Below are 24,496 nucleotides of genomic sequence, written 5' to 3'. Positions count from 1 at the left end.
TGGTTTCACCATTGAGATAGTAATTTTTGTTTCTTTTTTCTTCTTCTGAGCTTTTGAGGCAGGGTAGATTATTAGCCCCACTTTACAGAGAAGATCTGAGTCACAGACATGAATGATGACTTGCTCAGGGCACATAGCAGTCACTTCAGGCATCCTGGGACTGGCATTGCCATGCTGAGTTTCAAGACTGGTCAAATGAGAGACCTGGAGACTCACCACCCTGGGCTTGGGAGCAGATAGAGAAGGGAAGGGCTCTGTTAGGTCGTGCAAGAGGCTCTGTCAAAATTGTGTCCTCATGGGACAAAGCACAATTGTCTGTGGACTACCAAGTCATGCACAGCAGGACGCTGACTTGCACAGCTCTTCCTGGTCAGGATTTCAAGGATGGATGGGAATGGGCTTTAGGAGTCACAAGTCCCTCATAAGTGTGTTTCCGTGAATGCTCCCAGAGGATGAAGGGTACATTCTTCTAGGTGTTTGGATGCCCAGAGCCTGGCTTAGTCCTGGGGAGCATGGCATTGTCTGGAGCCATTCATTGCCCACAGCCATTGACATGTCTCTTTAAAAGCTAATCACGTTTGGTCTTGGAAGGTCTGGCTTAGCATTAGAGATGAGAGGATGGTGATGTTTCCAAGAGGCCTGGGACCTCTGGAGTTGGGTCATGTGCTTTCCCACTTGTTGCCCCTGGTGCCAGCAGAATTGTGTGATGATGGGACGCATGGAAACAGGAAGCCGGTGGGAATGGCAGGTCTTACTTACCAGATACTGAGCTTCAAAAGGCTGTTGCCCTGCACTTGTTCAGTTCTCCTCTCTGGGTCTCCGGAGTCTATGTGGGCTCAGCGGTCCCAGGATTACACTTGAGCAGGTAAGGGACCAGGAGAACCAGGAGGATCAGGCAGCCAAGTAGTCAAGATCCTTTTTCTGGAAAGTGCTTAGGTGCCATTTTCCAGCCACGCCCTGGAGTTCCTGGAGCCCTGAGGGAAAATCCATATTATAAAGTGGCTTACTCCTGTCCCTGCTTATCTGCACATACTCCTAACCCACAGCTTTACTCCAGCTCTTCCCCTAACTAGGCCAGCCTGTTTTCTGGGGCGGAGTGGGTCTTTGTATATTTCATTCCTTTTGTCTAAAATACCCTACATACTTGGAGGTATCACCTGAGAAGCAACTTCCTCTAGAGAACAAACCCACCTGAGTGTGAAAGTCTGGCTTTGGGGGATCCTGTGTGTGTACTTAGTCTTGCCTGTCATTCCTTCCGTGGTCATGCTTGTTTTGGGTCTTGTGCTGTACTTGGCTCTATGCCTTATCCCCCCCAGGCTCATGCTGCATTTTTACCCTCGAGAATTTTTTTTTTTTTAATTTGAAAGAATGACAAAGTCACAATAGTGAAAGTAACAGGAAGAGCTGGACGCAGGTGGCTCATGCCTACTTAGTAGGCTGAGACCTAGAGGAGCAAAATTCAAAGCCAGCCCCAGGTAGACAAGTATGTGAGATTCCATCTCCAAAATATCCAGCAAAATGTTAGACTGGAGACTTGGCTTAAGTGGTAGAACATTAGCCCTGAATTAAGAAAGCTAAATGAGAGCTCAAGGCCATGAGTTCAAGCCCCAGTCTTGACAGGAAACAAAAAAAAAGAAAGAAAATAGCAGAAGGAATATCCAGTATACTTTAGTCAGATTCACCTTGCTAACACTTTACTCATGTGTTTGTACTTTTTCTCATCTTACTGCTGTTTTTTTTTCAATGACCATCTGTATTCATTTTCAAAATACTTAATGAGAATTTCCTAAAGTGGGAATATTTCCTCAGATGACAACCATTAGTTTCACAATTTTACATCAGTGCTTTATTTTTTTCCTGCTTTATCCTTCCTGTATCCCCCCGCCCCATTTTTATTGTGGAAAATACATGTAACATAAAATTGAGCATCTGGAGCATTTTTTGACATAAAGTTCAGGGATATTAAATCCATTCATGACATCCTTCATCCATTACCACTAACTTCTATAACTTTATCTTTTAAATGGGAACTGTAGTTCCCTTTGAGCAGTATTTCCCTGCATTCTAAAATTTGTTTGCAAAGGGTTTGGATACATACCTAGGAATACAATTGCTGGGTGGTGGTAACTTTAAGAAATGCCCGGATTGTTTTCAACAGTTGGGGAACCAGTGTACATCCTGCCAACGGTGCCCAGGCTCCATTTCTCCACTTCTTCAACCCTTGCTATTTTCTGATTTTATTTCATTTTTAATGTTTGTGACACTCATCTTTGTGAGTGTGAGGTGATATTTAAGGGTTTGTTTCTTTTCCTACTATTTAGTGTGGTTGGACATCTTTTTGTGTGCTTTGTGACCATTTGTGTATCTTCTGTATAGAGATGTCTACAAATCTTTTGCTTATTTTTGAATTAGGTTGTTTGATTTTTGCTGTTGAGTTTCAGGAGTCCTGTTTTATTTGGGTCTTAATCTTTTATCAGAAATATGACTTGCACAGATTTTCTCTATTCTGTGGTTTGCTCTTTTACTCTATTAATGTAGTGTCTTGTGCAATTGCCCTAGTCCTTTGGTGTCATATCCAAGAAATAATTGTGAAGTTCCATGTCTTGAGTCTTGCTTTTAAGTTTTTTTCTTCTTTTTTTTTTGGGGGGGGGGTCGGGTCGTGGGGCCTGAACTCTTGGCCTGGGCACTGTCCCTCAGCTCTTCAGCTCAAGGCTAGCGCTCTACCTCTTGAGCCACAGCACCACTTCTGGCTTTTTTTCTTTTTGCTTATGTGTGCTAAGGAATCGAACCCAGGGCCTCATGCATGCAAGGCAAGCGCTCTACCACTGAGCCACCTTCCCAGCCCCTTAAGTTTTTTCTTGAGAGGTTTTGTTTTTTGTTTTTTATTTTATTTTTCCAGTCCTGGAGCTTGAACTCAGGGCTTGTGCACTGCCTCTAAGCTGTTTGCTTAAGGCTAGCACTCTACCACTTGAACCACAGCACCACTTCCAGCTTTTTCTGTGTATGTGGTGCTGAGGAATTGAACCCAGGGCTTTGTACATGCTAGGCAAGTACTCTACCGCTGAGCCACCATCCTAGCCTTCTTGAGAGTTTTATAGTTTGAGGTCTATTTCCATTTAGAGTTGGTTTTTGTAAGGTGTAGGTGAGGGTCCCCCTTTATTCTTTTTTTTTGGGGGGGGTCCGGTCGTGGGGCCTGAACTCTGAGCCTGGGCATTGTCCCTCAGCTCTTCAGCTCAAGGCTAGTGCTCTACCACTTGAGCCACAGCACCACTTCCAGCTTTTTTCTTTTTGTTTATATGGTGCTGGGGAATCGGACCCAGGGCCTCATGCATGCAAGGCAAGCGCTCTACCACTTAGCCACCTTCCCAGCCCCCCCTTTATTCTTTTGTATACTGATGTCTAGTTTTTTAGCACCATTTGTTGAGAGCACAGTCCTTTCCTCATAGAAATCAGTTAACATATGTAGGTATTTTCTAGTGCTATTCCATTGCTCTGTCTTTATGCCAATACTGCATTGTTTTGCTTCATAGTAAGTTTTTGAAATCAGGAAATGTAAGTCTTCCAGCTTTGTTCTTTTTCAAGGTTGCTTTTGCTGTGCAGGAGTCTCTTGAGATTGCACAGGAATTTTATGAGGGGGTTTTCTTCTTGTGCAAAAATCATCTTTGGAATTTTGATAGAGATTGCATTGTATTTTCAGGTTGCATTGGGCAGTATTGACACCTTAACAATACTAAGTTTTCCAGTCCTTGAACATGAGATGTGTTGTTGTTTAGCAGTTTGTTTTAGTAATAATATGTAGTTTTCATTGTACATTTTTCTTTGTTAATACTTAAGATTATTATTTAAGTATATATATTTAAGTAGTTGTTATAAAGATGATGTAGAGGGGTTACTGTTTTTGGGTCCAGTCATGGGCTTGAATTCTGGGCCTGGGTGCTGTCCCTCAGCTATTCAGCTCAAGGCAAGCACGCCCCCACTTGAGTCATAGCGCCACTTCCGGCTTTTTTTTCCTGGTTATGTGGTGCTGAGGAATCGAACACAGGGCCTCATGCATGCAAGGCAAGCACTCTACCACTGAGCCACCTTCCCAGCCCCAGGGGTTACTGTTTTATAAGTCAGGTAATGAGTGGGTTTCTTTTTGGACAGTGTACTCCTTACTTTGCTCTCTACCAGTTTTTCCCTCCCATTCCTGCCCACAAATTGTATAGTTCATTTTCAACATAGTGTCTAGTGAGTACTACTACTGCATTTGGTTACTCTTTGTCTCTCCATTTCTGTGACACCTCCCCTACCCCGATCCCTGTTTTCTGCAATTGGTAGTAATTCTTCCCTGTATTCAATTAGTTTGGTCCCCAGTTTCCCTAGACTTAGCTAATCATCTTTCAAGATGACACCTGTGTCCCTGTTAGATGCTGTATCATCTTTTTCTTGCTCATGATACACCCTGCTCTGTTTGTACATTGAGCCATTTTCCCAAGGCATACCCATACCATGCTTCAGCCTTCAGCACACTTCTGATTTGTATTTTTCTGCTTCAGCATCAGCTCTGCTTCTGTGTCTTAGGCATGCATATCTTCACCTAGCATAAAGCCTGCCGTGTTAGGTATTTAAATATTTGGCGAGTCAAATAGTTGATTGGTTGAGTGCTTAAAATTAAAATTTCTAACACTCTGATGCTCATAGTTTTGTGTGTCTTTCCTTCCCTTCGTCTAGGAGGAAATGTCGACGCTTGGGCGATGAGAAGCAGTGGTCGCTGGGGTGCTGCGCTGTGCAGCACCATGGGCTCTGACTCTTGTACCGCGTGGGCAGCTGGCCTCCACTGCCGCTGTTGATAGCCCTCCCTCCACAGGAACACTAACCTGATCTCGGACGTGGCTGATTGTGGCAGGATGTGTCGACGATGATGATGGCAAGGAAGCAAGATGTCCGCATTCCCACCTACAACATCAGCGTGGTGGGATTGTCTGGGACCGAGAAGGAGAAGGGCCAGTGTGGCATTGGGAAGTCATGTCTGTGCAACCGCTTCGTGCGTCCGAGTGCTGATGAGTTCCACTTGGACCACACCTCCGTCCTCAGCACCAGTGACTTTGGCGGGCGAGTGGTCAATAATGACCACTTTCTCTACTGGGGAGAAGTTAGCCGGTCCCTCGAGGACTGCGTGGAGTGTAAGATGCACATTGTGGAGCAGACTGAATTTATTGATGACCAGACTTTTCAGCCTCATCGGAGCACCGCCCTGCAGCCCTACATCAAGAGAGCCGCTGCAACCAAGCTCGCATCGGCTGAAAAACTCATGTACTTTTGCACTGACCAGCTGGGGCTGGAGCAGGACTTTGAGCAGAAACAAATGCCCGATGGAAAGCTGCTGGTCGATGGTTTCCTTCTTGGGATTGATGTCAGCCGGGGCATGAATAGGAACTTTGATGACCAGCTCAAGTTTGTCTCGAATCTCTACAACCAGCTTGCAAAAACAAAAAAGCCCATCGTGGTGGTCCTGACTAAGTGCGATGAGGGTGTTGAACGGTACATTAGAGACGCACATACTTTTGCCTTAAGCAAAAAGAACCTCCAGGTTGTGGAGACCTCGGCGAGATCGAACGTCAACGTGGACTTGGCTTTCAGTACCTTAGTGCAGCTCATTGATAAGAGCCGGGGAAAGACGAAAATTATTCCTTATTTTGAAGCTCTCAAGCAGCAGAGTCAGCAGATCGCCACAGCGAAAGACAAGTATGAGTGGCTCGTGAGTCGCATTGTGAAAAATCACAACGAGAACTGGCTGAGCGTCAGCCGAAAGATGCAGGCCTCCCCCGAGTACCAGGACTATGTCTACCTGGAAGGGACGCAGAAAGCCAAGAAGCTGTTTCTCCAGCACATCCACCGCCTCAAGCACGAGCACATTGAGCGCCGGAGGAAGCTGTACTTGGCAGCCCTGCCCTTGGCTTTTGAAGCTCTCATACCGAACCTAGATGAGATTGACCACCTCAGCTGCATCAAAGCCAAAAAGCTTTTAGAGACCAAGCCGGAGTTCCTGAAGTGGTTCGTTGTGCTTGAAGAGACCCCGTGGGATGCCACCAGCCACATCGACAACATGGAGAATGAGCGGGTTCCCTTTGACTTGATGGACACGGTTCCTGCGGAGCAGCTGTACGAGGCCCACTTAGAGAGGCTGCGGAATGAGAGGAAGAGAGCGGAGATGCGGAGGGCATTCAAAGAAAACCTGGAGACCTCGCCGTTCATAACGCCCGGGAAGCCTTGGGAAGAGGCCCGGAGCTTTATTATGAATGAAGACTTCTACCAGTGGCTGGAAGAATCTGTGTACATGGATATTTATGGGAAGCACCAAAAGCAGATCATAGACAAAGCAAAGGAAGAGTTTCAAGAGTTGCTTTTGGAATATTCAGAATTGTTTTATGAACTGGAGCTGGATGCTAAGCCCAGCAAGGAAAAGATGGGCGTCATCCAGGATGTTCTGGGGGAGGAGCAGCGGTTCAAGGCATTGCAGAAGCTGCAGGCGGAGCGTGATGCCCTCATCCTGAAGCACATCCATTTCGTGTACCACCCGACAAAGGAGACGTGCCCCAGCTGCCCAGCTTGTGTGGATGCCAAGATTGAGCACTTGATCAGTTCGAGGTTCATCCGCCCATCTGACCGCAATCAGAAGAATTCGCTCTCTGATCCCAACATTGATAGGATCAATTTGGTTATCTTGGGCAAAGATGGTCTTGCCCGAGAGTTGGCCAATGAAATTCGAGCTCTTTGTACAAATGATGACAAATATGTGATAGATGGCAAAATGTATGAACTTTCCCTGAGGCCGATAGAAGGGAATGTCAGGCTTCCCGTGAACTCTTTCCAGACGCCGACTTTTCAGCCCCATGGCTGCCTCTGCCTTTACAATTCAAAGGAATCGCTGTCCTATGTCGTTGAGAGCATAGAAAAGAGCAGAGAGTCCACACTGGGAAGGCGGGACAATCACTTAGTCCACCTCCCCCTGACATTAATTCTGGTCAACAAGAGAGGAGACACCAGTGGAGAGACTCTACATAGCCTAATACAACAAGGCCAGCAAATTGCTAGCAAGCTTCAGTGCGTCTTTCTTGATCCTGCTTCTGCTGGCATTGGTTATGGACGGAATATTAATGAGAAGCAAATCAGTCAGGTTTTAAAGGGACTCCTGGACTCTAAGCGTAACTTAAACCTGGTCAGTTCTACTGCTAGCATCAAAGATTTGGCTGACGTGGACCTGCGGATTGTTATGTGTCTCATGTGTGGCGATCCCTTTAGCGCAGATGACATCCTCTTTCCTGTCCTTCAGTCCCAAACCTGTAAGTCTTCCCATTGTGGAAGCAACAACTCTGTGTTACTTGAACTTCCAATCGGGCTGCACAAGAAGCGCATTGAGCTGTCTGTCCTTTCTTACCATTCCTCATTTAGCATCCGGAAGAGCCGGTTGGTTCATGGGTACATAGTTTTTTATTCAGCCAAACGTAAGGCCTCCTTGGCTATGTTACGTGCCTTTCTTTGTGAAGTGCAGGATATTATCCCCATCCAGCTTGTAGCACTCACTGATGGCGCTGTAGACGTCCTGGACAATGACTTAAGTCGGGAACAGCTGACGGAAGGGGAGGAGATTGCGCAGGAAATCGACGGGAGATTCACAAGCCTCCCCTGTAGCCAACCTCAGCATAAGCTTGACATCTTCCACCCATTTTTTAAAGATGTGGTGGAGAAAAAGAACATCATCGAGGCCACACACATGTATGATAACGTTGCTGAGGCCTGTAGCACCACCGAGGAGGTGTTCAACTCCCCCCGGGCAGGCTCGCCACTCTGCAACTCAAACCTGCAGGATTCGGAAGAGGACATGGAGCCGCCGTCATACAGCCTGTTTCGGGAAGACACGTCACTGCCTTCCCTGTCCAAAGACCATTCTAAACTCTCTATGGAGCTGGAGGGAAACGATGGGCTCTCATTCATCATGAGCAACTTTGAGAGTAAACTGAACAACAAAGTACCTCCGCCAGTCAAACCAAAGCCTCCTGTCCATTTTGAAATTACGAAGGGAGATCTGTCTTATTTGGACCAAGGCCATCGGGATGGGCAGAGGAAGTCCATGTCCTCTAGTCCCTGGCTGCCACAGGATGGGTTTGATCCTTCTGACTACGCAGAACCTATGGATGCTGTGGTCAAGCCGAGGAACGAAGAGGAAAACATATATTCGGTTCCCCACGACAGCACTCAAGGCAAGATCATCACCATCCGGAATATCAACAAAGCTCAGTCCAACGGCAGTGGCAATGGTTCTGACAGTGAGATGGACACGAGTTCTCTAGAGCGCGGCCGCAAGGTGTCCATTGTGAGCAAGCCTGTGCTGTACCGGACCAGGTGTACCCGACTTGGGCGGTTCGCTAGTTACCGAACCAGCTTCAGCGTGGGGAGTGACGATGAGCTGGGGCCCATCCGGAAGAAAGAGGAGGACCAGGCCTCCCAGGGATACAAGGGGGACAACACTGTCATTCCCTATGAAACCGATGAAGACCCCAGGAGGAGGAATATTCTTCGCAGCCTAAGGAGGAACACCAAGGTAAGACTGGGCAGAGTCAGAGCAATGGTTGCTCAGTGCAGTGGCTTTCGAGAGAGGTGATGGATGATGATCACTTTGCAATGACAGCTCATTCTGCTAAAGAACTGCTTTGTGGCTCATGCCTGTAATCCTAGCTACGCAGAAGTCTGAGATCTAAGGATCAAGGTTTGAAGCCAGCTCAGGCAGGAAAGTCTGTGAGGCTCTTATCACCAATTAACCACCAAAAAAAATAAAGAATTGGAGGGGCTGGAAATGTAGCTTAGTGGTAGAGTGCTTGCGTAGTATGCATTAAGCCCTGGGTTCAGTTCCTCAGCACCATATAAACAGAAAAAGCCGGAAATGGTGCTGTGACTCAAGTGGTAGAATGCCAGCCTTGAGCAAAAGAAGCTTAACTTAGGGATGGCACCCAGGCCCTGAGTTCAAGCCTCAGGACTGGCAGAAAAAAAAAAAAAATTGGAAGTGTAAACCATTAGTCTTTTTTTTTTTTAATTTAAATTTAAATTTAAATTTTTTGTGAACACACTGTACAGAGGGGTTACAATTACATGGGCAGGTTAATGCGTGCATTTCTTATCAAGCATTGCAGCCTCCTCCATTGTTTACCCTTCACATCCCTTCCCAGCCTCACCCCCCCACCCCCCCACCCAATCCTCCCCGCCTTCCCCCCCACCCCCACCCGCACCAACATTGTAAAGCTCGTTTTCGACATGACAACTTGTACTTCTCTAAACCATTAGTCTTGAGCAAAAAAGCTAAGGCCTAGTACCTTGACCCTGAGCTCAAGTCCCAGTACTGGCATACACAAAAATTGTGACTAGTGAAATAAGAGTCTCATCGACTTTCCTGCCAGTTTTCTTGCCATATAGTGTCAGAAAGAGCAGGGCAGTACCATGTGGCTCTACCCCATTGCCTGCTGATGACCCTTGATTACCCCACGTCCTGTTTACCCCTTGAAGGGTTCTTGGTTCGCTCCAGTATTTCCTACTCCAGGTCAGCATGAGGCAGGCCAGCGAAAGCAATCGTAGTGGAGAAGCCAGAAAACAGCTCCCTGGAGTTCCTGAAGCTTCTGTTTAATGATAGTGGAACATTTTGCATTTCTTCTCTTCTTCCTCCACTCCCAGTAAAAACTGTTGCCAGAACAGCGTATCTGAATGATGACATTCAATTTGTGGGAGTGTTGGCACACCTGGGAATTAGGAAGGTGGCATAATAGCATACTGAATTATCACTCTTTTCTGACTTTTGGTGACATTTTTTAATACTTGCTGCAAGTGATGTTTTTAAAACACATCCCCAAACAAGCCCTGCTTTGCACCACTTGCACTTTGGTGCAAGCACAGCCGGAGCCTCTGGACCCTGAGCCTTGGCTAGCTGTGCTCCTGTCCTGCTGTGGTCAGGCTTGCTCACCTAGGACCACATCCTGGGCTGCTGGGTCAGATGGCTAGAAGCTGCCACTTCCCTTCTGGCTTTAGTGCTGCAGGCCACACCTCTTCAAGTCAAATAGAAATGATTCCTCTGATAACTCTGGCCGCAGGGTAATCGCATGGCAGCCTTGGCTTGGAGTGTCCTTTGAAAAGAGTGAGTAGAAGGTGAAATTGTCACTTCCTGTCTTGGAGAATGGTGCTTTGAAATGAGTGTGGCTGCTTTGTCATCATGGTGCCGGGAGCAAATGGCCTTGCCGTTATGAGCTAAGAATGCAGACTGACACTTGTTTTACTGGAAAAGCAAAATACCATCAGGACAGGGAGTGCCAAACCAGCCCTTTGGTGAGGGATTTGGCCTTTGAGCATGCCAAAGAGAAAGGAGCCAAGGCACTCTGGTTTCAGCTGGTCATGGAGAACATTGGTGCCTTCTGATGCCAGAGACTGCTGAGGAAACAGCCCCAGTCTGGCCCAAGGCTGTAGCACCCACTCTGGGCAGCACACAGTCACAGCCACTGAGAATACCATCCTCCGCCCAGGGAAGGCTGGGCTGCCTCAGAGACCAAGGGCACTGACTAGCAGCTAAACTGCGGTCACATCCCAACTCCCCACTTCATCCATTGGCCATGGGGCACCTGGATCAAAGAGGGAGACCTTTATGCAGGGTTATGAGGAATGAAGCCCAATGTGGCTAGGCTCCCACAGCTGGACCTAGAAAAGGGAGGAGACTGAAGCCAGGCCCTGTGGGAAGGTCCAGCTGACCACCACCACCACCTCCCCTTTCTGAGTAAAATTTGGCTCTCTTGTTCCTTAGCGGCTTTCTCTGCGCTTATCCTGACAATCACCCTGTGGCCCTGGCTGATTTTGCTAGAGGAGTGCTTTACTGTACAGCTGGAGGCAGGGAGGAAAGGGCGAGCTTTCATCTCCGGTGGAAGTGCAGCCTCTGAAGCTCCCTCTGCTTTGGGTCCCTTTCCCAGAGGAACCATTCAGCAGCCATCCTTGGTGGGAGCCTTCCGCAGTCAGCTGAATGAGCGAAGCTGCATCGCACTGGGCTGTGAATGGAGCTTTGTCTGCAGTGCTAGTGAGCACACATGGGCTCCGGCTCTCGCGCCCAGAGCCCCGCCTGAGCCTCCCAGCTCCACAATTGTGTCTTTGGGGCTGACTCCAGTTACTGCACTTGGTGTGTTTGACCATGATTTAAAAAGACATTATTGGCTATTTACCCTTCGATCAGACGTGTTCTTATTTTTGTGTTAAAACAAGACAAAAAAAAAAAAACAAGACAAACAGAATGATAAAGAAAATCTTTCACCCACTGAAGCTACCACATGACAAGACAACCTATTGAAAAGCTCCCAGTTCAATCACGCATTGTTTAGTGTATAAGGCTCCAAGTAACCAGTTTGACAGTTTGTCGTCCCCCCCCCCCACATACACATACACACTGAATTGGCTTATTTCATTGCATTCAGTGAATTGGCTGGTTGTTGTAGCTTTGTGTGGACACAGCTCTCATTTTGTGAGGCCCAGAGCGGAGTTGCAGTTTCTAGTGTGAATAAAAACCAGCTGGGGAGTGGGACTGCTCATCCCGGGAGGGATGTGGGTTTTGACAGGCAAGCTCAATGCTGGAGACCTCAGCTGTGCATAACTTGCGGGCTTCAGGAAAGGTTAGTCCTAGCCTCCATGGGCTGAATGGACCAGTTCCTCATCCCTGGGCCTTGAGACTGTGCTCTTCTGACCTTGGATTCCCTGGCCTGCATCCCCCCTACTTGCTGCCCTTCAGGGAGAGGACTGGACTCACCCACTCCTCACCCAGGGTGCAGGAGAAGACTTGTGCGAATGCTAAATGCTATAGTGCCCAGCATACTCACCTTGTTGGCACCTGGCAGGGATGGTCTTTATCAACCAGAGGCGGTACAGGATACTGACAGCATTGTGAACCAAGTTTTACCCTGAGCTGGGACAGCTAGGAAAGCCCCGTGAGAAAATGGGAGAAGGAAATGACTTGGGAAGAGTCTGGCAGGTAATGCCCACGGAGCAGGGCTTTGTGGGGATACAGTGTGTCCCACTCAAAGCAAGAGCATAGTCCCTGTTCAAATGCTTGCTGGAAGCTAGGGAGCACCCACCATGTGCCCCATTCCTTGGCTCAGATACTCTTTCCTTCTCTCTCTCTCTTTTTTTTTTTTGCCATGCTGAAAACTGAACCTAGGGCCTCACACATCCCAGGCAAGTGCTGTACCAATTGAGCTATGCCCATAGCACCACAGGATGCTGCTACCTGCCTGTCTGGGCTGACCTTGAACTTGGATTCCTCCTGCCATCACCTTGAGAATAGCTGATCACAGGCTCACAGGCGGGCACTACTATGCCTGACTCTTTTCTGTGTTTTAAGGAGGTGATTTTGTTCACCTTTAGAGATGAGATGACTTTAGGACTCAGAGATTAAACACTTGCCCAAGCTAATGCTGCTGAGAAGTAAAGGAGCTAAACGTTTGAATCCAGTCTAATGGCCACCACCCTAGTGAGTCTCTAGAGGTCTGCAAGAAACCTGCCAATCTTCCCAGTCAGGAACATGCACTTAGACAGTCTGCCTGTTTAGTTTGTACTTCCAAATCAAGGGCCTTGGTCCTTTAAGTGAAATTTTATTCCATACCCCATGTCCCCAGCAAATAGTATATGCTGTTTGTCTCAGCCTGCAAAGCTGAGGTAGGTAGGGGCAGAAGCAAGATGTTCTAGTGTGTGTTGGTTCTGGGCTTGGACTCTAGCCCTAATGTTTGGGTACTTTGACATGAATAAAAACATTTATAGGCACCAGAAGAGAGTATATGAAGTTGACACCTAAACGTTGGCACCCTGAACAAACTACATAGCTACTGTTCCCCAGGAGCTAGAATGAAGAGTGCATCCAGAGAGTGTAGAACCCTGCAAGGCACTGCTTTGTGCTTACAGCCCTCGGGTCCTTTTTCTTCTCCCAGGGTGACATCTAGTGCACTGTTGGCTGTGACCGTGTCTTCCTTCACCAGTTAGAGTAAAAAAAGTTCATTGAGAGTGGGAGACCATCTTGGACATGGTATAAGCTCTGCTGCCAGTTTGCTATGCGATCCTGGATAATTCACTTAAAAAATGGCAAGCCAGATATGATGGCACATGCTTGTTCAATTCCTTGAGACAAGGTAGAGATTGCAAGCATCTAGATTCAAGGCCAGCCCAGTCAGAAGGTAAGCAAGACCCCCCCTCTCAACCAACAAACCAGAAAAAGTGGTGCATTGATATAGTCTGGTTATGGGGGAGGCATACATAGGAGGATCTCAGTCTGAGGCTGGCCCGTCAGAAAAGATGATCCTGAACTTTCCTACCTAGGCTGGCTTCAAACTGTGATCCTGAGTAGCTGCGATTGCAGCGTCCAGCGTAACCATCTTCTTTTTAGTAGATATTTTAACAGTAGTCCCAGTACTGGCACAAACAAATAATGAAATAAAAGGGATGAATGATTTGAAGCAGATCATCTCAGTATTAATAGTGCTAAGAGCATTGGGAGTTAACCCCAGGATGGTGCACATGGGATTGTTACGTGGGGCAGCCAGCTGCAGCACCGTGCATGCCGGATGTCTCCTAGAGGAAGGGGACTGCTTGTTTTCCAACCCATTGTTTCTGAAGATTGTTTTAATAACAGTGGCACCTCAGAGTGTGACTGTGGCCGCTTCCCACTGTCTTGTATGGTATTTGGAAGCCGTAACATGCAAAACTAGCCAGATGAGTTTTCCAGAAGGCCCTGTACCACTGTGCACTGCTGTCTAGTGGTCTTCGGGTATGTGCCGATATTCTCATTTTGTGTTTGTTTCCTTTTTCTCTTTTGTGGACAGAAACCAAAGCCCAAACCCCGACCATCCATCACAAAGGCAACCTGGGAGAGTAATTATTTTGGGGTGCCCTTAACAACTGTCGTGACTCCAGAGAAACCAATCCCCATTTTCATTGAACGATGCATCGAGTACATCGAAGCTACAGGTAAGAGGGCAGCCGGATCATAGTCATCAGACTGCTTGCCGTGTTCAGGAAGCTGTGGGAGGCTGTGTCCTCTGGAGTTCTGGAAGCTGTGCTTTAGTGTGGGATGTTCTGGGTGGAGAAGGGCAGAGTGTTAGACTTGTGGGGCCTCCATGCTAGTGGCGTGAGAAAGTCTGTCTCAGGACCACAGGTGTGGCAGGGCGCATGTCCTCCCTTCTGTGCCAGCTCCACAGCAGCCAGTTGAGGGCAGGACAGGGGTTGTCATCATGTCCTCTGCGCTATTCAGACGTGTGTCACATTTCATGCGATGACTGAGACACTCAGGTATTGGTAGGACTTTTTTCCTGAGGTGTGAAAACAAGTACAGCTGCCTGACCGTTTGGGATAATCATAAAGGGAAACTGTCTTAAAATGCTCTGCAGGGGCTGGGAAGGTGGCTCAGTGGTAAAGTGCTTGCCTAGCATGCAGGAAACCCTGGATTCGATTCCTCAATACCACATAAATAGAAAAGGCTGGAAGTGGGGCTGTGGCTCAGCTGGTAAAGTGCTAGCTTTGAGCAAAAAAGAAGCTCAGGGGCAGTGCCCAGGCCTTGAGTTCGAGCCCCAGGACTGGCTAAAAAAAAAAAATCTGTAATGTTCTTTTTTTCCTTTTTCCCCAATGCTGGGGACCAAACCAGACCAGGGCTTACATATGTGAAGCAAGTACTACTGCTGAGCCACATCCCCAGCCTAATGCCATGTTCTTGAAACAACAGAATTTGACTTGTGTTACATCTTCTGTTTATGTTGGACACTTACACCTATAATCCTAGCTACTCAGGAGGCTAAGACCTGGATGATTGAGGTTCGAAGCCAGACTGGGCAGAAAATCTGCAAGTTTCCATCTTTAATTAACAAAATGCCAGAATGGAGGAGTGGCTCAAATGGTAGAGCACCAGCCGTGAGCAAGAGCCCTGATCAAGCCCCAGTAATGGCACACACACAAATTGTTTATATTCAATTAGTGCTCTTACAGTCTCTTTGGCCTTCTAGTTTCCCTTCATTCTTCTCCTGCATTTTGTCCTGGTAGTGGAATATGATTCCCCATCCCTGACTTCCAGGTAGCTAAGATGATGGGCTCGAGCCATCGCTCTGACTTAGGTAAAAAATATTCATCATAAAGTTTTGTTGGGTCCATATTCCTCTTTGCTCAGTTGGCTTGAAAGTGTCATGGCTGAGTTTACACCAGGATGTAATCAGTATGCTCACTGCATTTAGTCCCTTTCCATCCAGAACTGTCCTCTCTGCTCTGTTTTAGTGGTGACCTCTGAAGAGTCTAGACTGCTGTCTTGTCGAATGGTCCTTTGTGTTGTGCACCGTCTAGACCTTTCCATCATTCTCAGTCCTCTTCCAGCACTGTCCGTGACGGCTTCTGAAAGAGACTGGGCTAAGCTCCCAGGAGGTGGCGGGTGCAGACCTGCCGCCTCCCTCTCTGGGCAGGGTGTGTCTGGGACTTGGGCACAGGGCAAGTGGGTGCTGCCACCTGGCTTCCAATCCCCTCTCCCCACTCATCCACGCATGCTAGGAATTGCCGTAGACTGCATTGTTACATGGAAGCCCTGGCAGGCACTCCTCGCCAATGGCAGATGACTTTCCCAGTGAACCTGTTTGCCAGGCATGGCCAGACAGTGCAGAGTGAGAAATCATCATGTCCCTGCTGTTACGAGCCCTCTACTTTGGCACTCTGACACTTGTCCTGCCAAATAAAACATTGCATCATCCTGGCTGAGGCAGAGCATGGGAGCTCCCCTGCTCCCCTGGAAAGGACACCAGGCAACCTCCAGTTCTGGTGACACCACCAGCAGGGACAGGCACCAGAGAGACCCAAACTTTTCTTAGAAGGAGGTGGCCCAATTATCACAGATGGGACACCTTGAACCCTCTACTTTAGAGATGTTTTCCTCTGAGCAATCTATTCACTGTAAAACCAATGACTCCCTGTAGGTGTGTAACCAGAAGTAAATGGCGCAGAACCCAGTGTTAGAGCTTGTGTCTCCACGCCTGGCACATGGGTTTATGAGGCTGAATCCAGGGCCTTACATTCTGCCTGCAGTGCTGTACTACAGTTTTAGTAGAAACAGCAGGGAGGGTTGGTATCTGAAGCCGGTCCTGGGCAGTGTGTGGAAAGAAACCTTGTGGCCAGGTTCCTGGGAGTGCTGTGTCCCCTTCCTGTCATTTGGGAGTAAACAGCCAGCTCCTTCTAAACACAGATCACAAAAAAAAGGACCATGGGCCAGGCATGGTGTCCACCTGCAGTCTCAGGCAGTCTCGAGGGTCTCGAGTTCAACTTCAGCCCAAACTTCATAGTTAGCCCCTTTCTCAAAAAGCAAAAAAGAATCATGTTTTCTCCCCTCAGAATCTGCTCTTCCTGGGTTTGTGACCTGACTGTGGTTGAAGCTTCTCCCTGCACTTCTTCTTGAGTTTGACCCACTCATTGCCCCGGCTCTATACCCTGAGGTCACTCTTGTCAACATGACAGCCAATGGGTAGAAAAGCTCTTGTGTGGACGTGGGGCACTTTTGGGCCCCACTAGCTTTTCACTCAGCTCTGGTTACATGGAGGAGGGCAATGTCACCACTGCAGCTGCTCTGGGACCTCCCTGAGAGCGGGGAAGGCAGGTGGGGAGACCTGAGTCGGGGGGCGGGGACACCTCACATTTCTGGCTCCAATGATTTTTTTTCCCCCTTCCTCATTCTCATCCATGTGGAAATTGTGACAGCATGGAGTCACTGTTCCCTTCAAGGGCTCTGAGCTTCTCTAAGAGATAGATAGGGACACCAGCCAGGCTAACCTGGTTCACAGCCAGAAGTAAGCATATTCCTTTCTGTGTGGCTCTGTGTGTGTGTGTGTGTGTGTGTGTGTGTGTGTGTGTGTGTGTGTGTGTGTGTGTGTGTGTGTGTGTGTGTGTGTGTGTGTGTGTGTGTGTGTGTGTGTGTGTGTGTGTATTTGTATTTGTATTTGTATTGTGTGTGCACACATCCGACAGTACTAGGACTTAAACTCAGGGCCTCATGCTCTTGCTTAGTTTATTTCACTCAAGGCTGGTGCTCTACCACTTCAGCTACACCTCTACATCTGGCCTTTACTGGTTAATGGGAGATAAGAGTCTCTTAGACTTTCCTGCCCTGGCTGGCTTCAAATATCACTCTTCAGGTCTCAGGCTTCTGCATAGCTAGAAATATAGAAGTAAGCCAGCAGTTTTGGTTTGTGATTGTGTGTGTATATGTGTGTGCACGTGCGCACGTGCTGCTCTGAGACTCAGAGCTTTATGCTCTTAGTTGACTTCTTTGCTTATAGCTGATGGCTCTACTACTTGAGTCAGGTCTCCAGTTCCTTGGCCAGTGTTTATTGAATATTTTCTTTAAGTAGGCCCCTACTAATTCCAGGCATTATGTTAGACTCATTGTGTTGCTCTCAAGTCCAGGGGTAGATGAGGTAGACATGATCACATTAATGCATAATTAATCAGGCAAAGAGCATTACTGTTAGCTTCAGCTTGCAGCCCTTCAGGGACTGATATGTACCTCAAGACACTTTTCCATCATGGCATTCAACATGCTAAGATAAACTCGTCAGGAGTGCCTCCCACCAGGTTCACTCCAGTGTTACCTCAGTAACATGCACGTGTGTCTCTGGCCTCCTAGCTGTGGCTTTGTGGTAGGGTGTCTTTTAGGACTGGGTGAGGATGGAGACACCAGGGCAGCCCAGGCCACTGTGCAGCAGCTGGGAGCTCACCTGGCTAGGTGCTTCCTGTGGTTCTTTTTCTGCTGTTTCCAGTGGGATAGCCCCAGGGCCTCAGCTTCTGGGCCACATAAAACATGACAGATGAACTTTGGCCCATGGTGCCTGGGGTCTCCTCATGACGCCTCACAGCCGGACTCCTAGATAAGATGCTGGGCTCTGCTGGCAGGGTGTGAGTCAGGTAGGGAACACTTCCCTCCCTTGCAACGCTCTCAGTGAATGGCCTGTGCCTGAACATCCAGCTCTGTGGCCTTCCTCCTGATGTGGCTCATTTGTTCACTTAAGTGTGTAGAGTGCCTGCTCGAGCCAGGTTTAAATTTCACCCCTAATTGATGAAGCATCTTTAGGGAATGTGTTCGCCATTAGGCCCAAGGCCTTTGGGAGATGGATCTCCTCACCAGACCCCAGGGCAGAATGTAACTCCTTCGCAGCTTGATGCTGCTTGCAGAGAGCCAGGCGGGCTCTTGAGCCTGCCCACATTTTGGGCCTTTGGATTCCTTCCAGATGCTCTGTACGGGATGAGCCTCAGGTCCAGCCTTGGCCCTGCTGTGATGCATAACTGTTTAGCCTTGCCATTATGTGGGGCTCATGCAGTCACTGAGATGATCTGGTGTGGCACAGACCCTGTCAGGGTAGCGGGGCTGTGGCTTGGATGCCTCTTTAGGCCCTCGTTTATTGCCAGCATAGAGCCCGCAGCCAGAGTATTGCCGAGCCCCCTTATCTCACTGTGGGTAAGGGGAGAAGCTGGGGGCTGAGGAGGCATGGCATTTGACCTCTGATGAGGTCACACTGCCATTGTGTGGGGTACAGCCTGGCTTAGAGGACTCAGTACTCCCACTCTGCCTTTCTTGCAGACCTTCCTCCCTCTGCTCCTCCTCCTCTCTTACCAGAGGCTGAACCCTCATATTGGTGGGCTAGAGCCACACAGGGGGAATGCGGGGTGGTAGGCAGGAGGCTCATTTGTCCCTCTCTCCTGCCACCCCCACTTGGCAGGTTCCCTACCTAGCAAGGGGAAGAGACATGAGTGAGCTCCCCCACTCCTGCCCTCTGCCCTGTCCACCGTGGAGAGAAGGTGGCTGGGAGGAGGGTACTGCTGAAAGCCGAGATGTCTGGCACCTCATGTCCCTGCCCCCAGAAATGGGAGCGTTGAAGGTGTGTTGTTGGAGCCTCTTGGTCATGGAGCAGCCAGGACCGCTGCCAGGCGCTTGCTGTGGTCATCAGCACACAGCAGTGCTGCCCAGCGCGGGACCTTGGGCTCACACTGGCAGAGCAGAAGTGGGGCAGGCCGAGGGGGAATTGAGGCAGCCAGCGTCAGAGGGCTGCACAAGACAGAGTGAATCGGCCGGGGTGAGGAAGATCAACTCGTGCTTTTGTGTCCCGCCTGGCTCTCCTAGCCTTGCTGCTTTGAAATATGAGATGATTGCGTATCAGACCGCTGAATCCCATTTTTCAAACAGAGATGCTCTAAGACTTGGTGATTTCACCCCAGTTTGGGTTCATCCACTTTTGGCTGGAATCCCTGGCTGTTTAAATTCAGTGGCCTCCCAACAGTCTAAAGCAAAAGAACTCACAATTTATCTTTGCACGTCATTGCAGTTTGGTTGAAATGAGACCTTGCTGGTATGTAGTCCGAAGCTCCCGATAAGGAATTACAGTCGGTGTTTGTGTTTGGTGGTGTTTTATGTGCTTCAAAAGCCACAACAGAGAGCTCTTTCTTCTGTGGTGGTTGTCCAACGTGGCAGACAGCAAGAGAGGGCTTCTGTAGGGCCACAGCCTCAGGAGTGCTCTGCCTCCTGGCGGCCCCCATTGCAGCACATGCTCCCACGGGGTACCCCGAGCCCACAGTGGGAGCCTCCGCAGGCTGCAGCAGAGCAGTGAGTGTGGAGTTGTCGCATCACAGAGAGCAGATGGGGCATGTGATGGAGGAAGCTGGGGAGTCTGAGCTGCCTGCCCCCTGCTGCTATGGCTACCACTGGCAGGGCAGTGGCAGAATGCAATGAGCAAGCCCAGGATTAGACCAGGGAGAGGCGGTAGCTATCAGCATGGTGAGGACAGTCAGGGTTTCGGAGACAGAGGCCTGCACGTTCCATGAACTGTGTGTTGTTTGTGCCCTCCCGGGATGGGTTTCAGCCCACACTGCTGGCTAGCCCTTGGAGCTTCTCAGAGCTGTGAACAGTGAACAGCACTAGTTCCCACTTCCTGTGTTTGGGACCGGGAAGCGACAGGTGGCATGCAGACCCCTGGGAGAAACCAGCTGCAGGCAGTGGGGGTCAGGCTCTTTGCCTCAGGCTTGGCTCTTTGCCCCAGCCTCCCTGTGATCTGGGGCAGGTGCCTACTGTGTCTCTACTGAAAGGGAAGGGCAAAAGAGCAACAAAATTGTCATCTTAGGTGTTTTTTTTTTTTTTTTTTTTTTTTGGTCGGTTGTGGGGCTTGAACTCTGGGCCTGGGTGCTGTCCCTCAGTTCTTCAGCTCAAAGCTAGCGTTCTACCACTTGAGCCACGGCGCTACTTCCGTTTTTCTGGTGGTTAATTGGAGATAAAAAGTCTCACAGGGACTTTCCTGCCCGGGCTGGCTTTGAACCATGATCCTTGATCTCAGCCTCCTGAGTAGCTAGGATTACAAGCATGAGCCACCAGTGCTCAGCTGTCATCTATGCTTTTTTTTTGGTGCCAGTATTGGGTTTGAACTCAGAGTCGGTGTTTCTCAAATGCTTGCAAACTGTGAAACCTAAGATGACAAGTAGAGTGCAGTGGGGCACACTTGTAATCCCAGCTACTCAGGAGGAAATGAGTATGAGCCTCAAAAGTCAAAACAAACCAGCAAGCCTGGTGGCATATGCCTGCAATCTCAGCACAAGCAGTGGAGGCAGGAGGGCCTGGAGAGTTCCAGGTCAGCCTAGCCTGTACAACAAGAAATACACACTCTCCCCGCCGCCCCCCCCCCCCCAGTCCCACAAAAGCAGATGTGATTGAGCCAGAGGCATAGCTCCAATGATGAGAACAGCAGCTGTGCATGGAAAAAGCCAAGTGAGAGGCCTTGAGCTGGAAGTAGGTCCCTTCGCACTTGATAGATAGGGCCTTGCTGTTGCTCTATATCTAATCACCTTTGCAGTAGCCTCAGGCTCTAATAATGCTGTAAAGATAGCTCAGCACTTTTAGCCTTGGAGGCAGCAGAGCTGGCTCATTTAGAGCACCTGCTTCACATGTTCCTTCCCCAGCACCAAAACCCCACCAGACAAACAGAAGACATAAAGGTGATTGGCAGCCTTGCTTGCTGTCCAGCTAGGAGGTAGGTTTCTATTTTGTCTAGGTCCTCGCAGACCCCCTTCACTGTGGCTCCCCAGCTTTTTGAGTCAGTGGACATTTCGGCCAGTGGCCCTTAGCATTTAAGGATGACAAGGCTGACAGATCATTTTTCTGCCAAACAAAGACAGAAGGGGTTTGAGTTGTTGTTGTTTTTTTTTAAGTAAAGCTGTCTTTCATGATTCCATGAAATAAAGAATATTTTATTTTTTTTTTTTTTTTTTTTTTTTTTTTTTGGTCCAGTCGTGGGGCCTGAACTCTGGGCCTGGGCACTGTCCCTCAGCTCTTCAGCTCAAGGCTAGCACTCTACCACTTGAGCCACAGCACCACTTCCGGCTTTTTGCTTATGTGGTGCTGAGGAATCGAACCCAGGGCCTCAGGCATGCAAAGCAAGCGCTCTACCACTGAGCCACCTTCCCAGCCCCAAGAATATTTTATTAACTCAGAAGTGGGAGAGGTAATTTCAGAATACAACCAGCCTGTGTTAATATTTTTATGTCAGCATTTGGTACAAAACACAGGACATGCCAGGCACTGGTAGCTCACGACTGTAATCCTAGCTATTTAGGAGGCTGAGATCTGAGGATCAAGGTTCAAAGCCAGCCTGGTCTGGAAAGTCCATGAGATTCTTTTTTTTTTTTTTTTGTCAGTCATGGGGCTTGAACTCTGCGTTTGGGCGATGTCCCTGAGCTCTTCAGCTCAAGGCAAGCACTCTACCGCTTGAGCCACAGCACCTCTTCCGGTTTTCTAGTGGTTTATTGGAGATAAGAGTCTCACAGACTTTGCTGCCTGGGCTGGCTTTGAACCGTGATCCTCAGATCTCAGCCTCCTGTATAGCTAGGATTACAGGCGTGAGCCACTGGCGCCTGGCTCTTATCTCCAATTAACCACCAGAAAACCAGAAGTGGCATTGTGGCTCAAGTGGTAGAACGCTAGCCTTGAGCTGAAGAACTGAGGGACAGTGCCCAGGCCCGGAGTTCAAACCCCATGACTGACAAAAAAGAAAAAAAAACACAGGACATGGTTTGTTTTCTGCTCCAGCCTCCTTAAGCTAGCTACTTCAGTATCATTCTGCTATTGCTCGTGTATGAGTCTAGAGAAGGTCTTTTATTCTGCTATTTTTTTTTGGAGGGGGGTCCGGTCGTGGGACCTGAACTCTGGGCCTGGGCGCTGTCCCTCAACTCTTCAGCTCAAGGCTAGCGCTCTACCACTTGAGCCACAGCGCCACTTTGGCTTTTTTTTCTTTTTGCTTATGTGGTGCTGAGGAATCGAACCTAGGGCCTCATGCATGCAAGGCAAGAGCTCTACCACTGAGTCACCTTCCCAGCCCAATTCTGCTATTTTAAAACTAAGTACAGTCCTTTAACATAAATAAATTTGAGAATGTCTCTTCCTTCTGTTTTGCCTGCGGAGGAGAGCTTCTGATGACCACACTGGCTGGACATCTACAGATTTGGGTCACTTAAAGGTAACCTGATCTGCACGGGTATGGCTGCCGGATACACAGGGATGTTCTCAGCCCTCTCCATTAGCCTTAGCTGTTTATGCCTTTCTGTGATTTTATTAGTGTTCACTCAGGTCTCTGCCCCCAGCTGCCATCTTCTGCATGTAGGTAACTGCTGGGAAACTTGACACGCTCAGTGACCTGCACAAAGGAGAAGGGGCCTTCAGCTAGGAGACCCTTGACACTGGTCCCCTGGCTTCTTTAGGTCACACAGGAGAAATTCACAGCTTTCATTCTATACTTTAGAAATATTAGAGAGTTTTGGTTTTTTTTTTTTTGGTCTATCATGGGGCTTGAACTCTGGGTCTGGGTGCTCTCCCTCAGCTCTTCAGCTCAAGGCTAACACTCTACCACTTGAGCCACAGTGCCACTTCCAGTTATTTGGTAGTTCATTGGAGATAAGAGTCTCATGGACTTTCCTGCCCCAGCTGGCTTTGAACCGTGGTCCTCAGATCTCAGCCTTCTAAGTAGCTAAGATTACAGGCGTGAGCCACCAGTGCCCTGGGAGAGTCCTTTTATTTGTTTGTTTATTGGCAGTGATAGAGTTTGAACTCAGCTACAGCCTCCAGCCATTTTTTGCTTTGTTTTTTAAGGTGGGGTCTCATGTTTTTGCTAGGGCCAGCCTCGGACCCAGATTCTCCTACCTATGCCTGTCATGTAGCTGGAGCTACAGGTGATCACCACCATGCCTGGCATACTGACTATGGTAAAGGTCTTGCTAACTTTCTGCCTAGTCTGGCTCTCAACTTTGATCCTCCCTAACTCTGCCTTCCCATTGCTAGAATTACAGGCATGAATTACAGGCTAGAATTAAACCATGTCTGGTCTTCAAAGTGGTTTTTGAGACAACTCCTGATCCTCTTGCCTCAACCTCTCCAGAGTTGAGACTATAGGTATGTACCACCATGCCCAAACCCTGTTTGGAATTCTTCAGTGGCTCTCCATCACTCCAGGTTAGCCTTACCTAACTTAGGTTACAGAGTACAATTTCCAGCAGTTCCGCAACTCGATTGATTGCTCACCTGCTGAGTCTTTCCTTTTGCTTCCATTTCCGAAGTCCTTCCCAGATCCCTCTCTGAGCTCCCATCTGAATCAGAACCCTTACCCCATGGTCTGTTTTGCCCTGTGCCTTGGTCTGTGAGCCCTTACCTTCCTGGACCCTAGCTTGTCTGAGATCTAAGCTCCCTGAGGCGGGGTCTTCACCACTGTCTCCTCCAAATGGAGTGCACCGGGCTCCAGTGAGCGCTTATGAATGATGCCAGAGGACGAGCAGTTGCGTAAAGAGAGGGAGGACCGTGGGTCACTCTGCTGTTTGGCGCATGGTTGGAAATGCCATGTGGAGGGTACAGGGTGGGTTGTCCATGTGGGGCAGCCTGTGAGTCTTCTGCACTGGAGGGGTTGAGGGAAGCTTAGTGTCCCCTTGTAGGACCTGTCAACAAAGCATCTTTCCCAGGAGGGAAGATCTGGAGAGGTCGATGCCTGGTGTTGGACACTAATTGATGATGCACAGCTTTTCCTGCAATTAGCCTACCGAAAGTGCCACCCGAGTATTAAATGGAAATGGCTACTGAGTGCTTGGAAAAAGTAATCGGCAAGTATTTTCAGCTTTGTCATTGTGCTGCCTGGGCAGCCTTCCCACCACTGTTGGTGAGCTCTGGTTTGCCTCATCCAGTTGGGCAAGGTTCTTTTTTTTTTTTTTTTGTCGGTCGTGGGGCTTGAACTCTGGGCCTGGGCGCTGTCCCTCAGCTCTTCAGCTCAAGGCTAGCACTCTACCTCTTTGGCCACAGTGCCACTTCCAGTTTTCTGAGTGGTTTATTGGAGATAAGAGTCTCACAGACTTTTCCTACCTGGGCTGGCTTTGAACCGTGATCCTCAGATCTCAGCCTCCTAAGCAGGTAGGA

General features: G+C 48.8%; 1 protein-coding gene across 1 annotated transcript in view; it reads left to right on the top strand.

Annotated features, from left to right (window-relative positions):
* The window catches only part of LOC138812881 (rho GTPase-activating protein 35), an 81,898-nt gene that overhangs the window by 43,103 nt on the left and 14,299 nt on the right, over window positions 1-24,496 (top strand). The window contains exons 2-3 of the mRNA XM_070001123.1: window positions 4,714-8,584; window positions 13,869-14,013. Of these exons, the coding sequence (XP_069857224.1) occupies window positions 4,901-8,584; window positions 13,869-14,013 (3,829 nt within the window). The 5' untranslated portion in view covers window positions 4,714-4,900. The remainder of the gene's footprint in view (window positions 1-4,713; window positions 8,585-13,868; window positions 14,014-24,496) is intronic.

The sequence above is a fragment of the Dipodomys merriami genome, unplaced genomic scaffold (genome assembly GCF_024711535.1).
Source record: "Dipodomys merriami isolate MVZ:Mamm:240054 unplaced genomic scaffold, mDipMer1.0.p SCAF_57, whole genome shotgun sequence".
Classification (NCBI taxonomy): domain Eukaryota; kingdom Metazoa; phylum Chordata; class Mammalia; order Rodentia; family Heteromyidae; genus Dipodomys; species Dipodomys merriami.
This window is presented reverse-complemented; position numbering and strand designations above follow the sequence as displayed.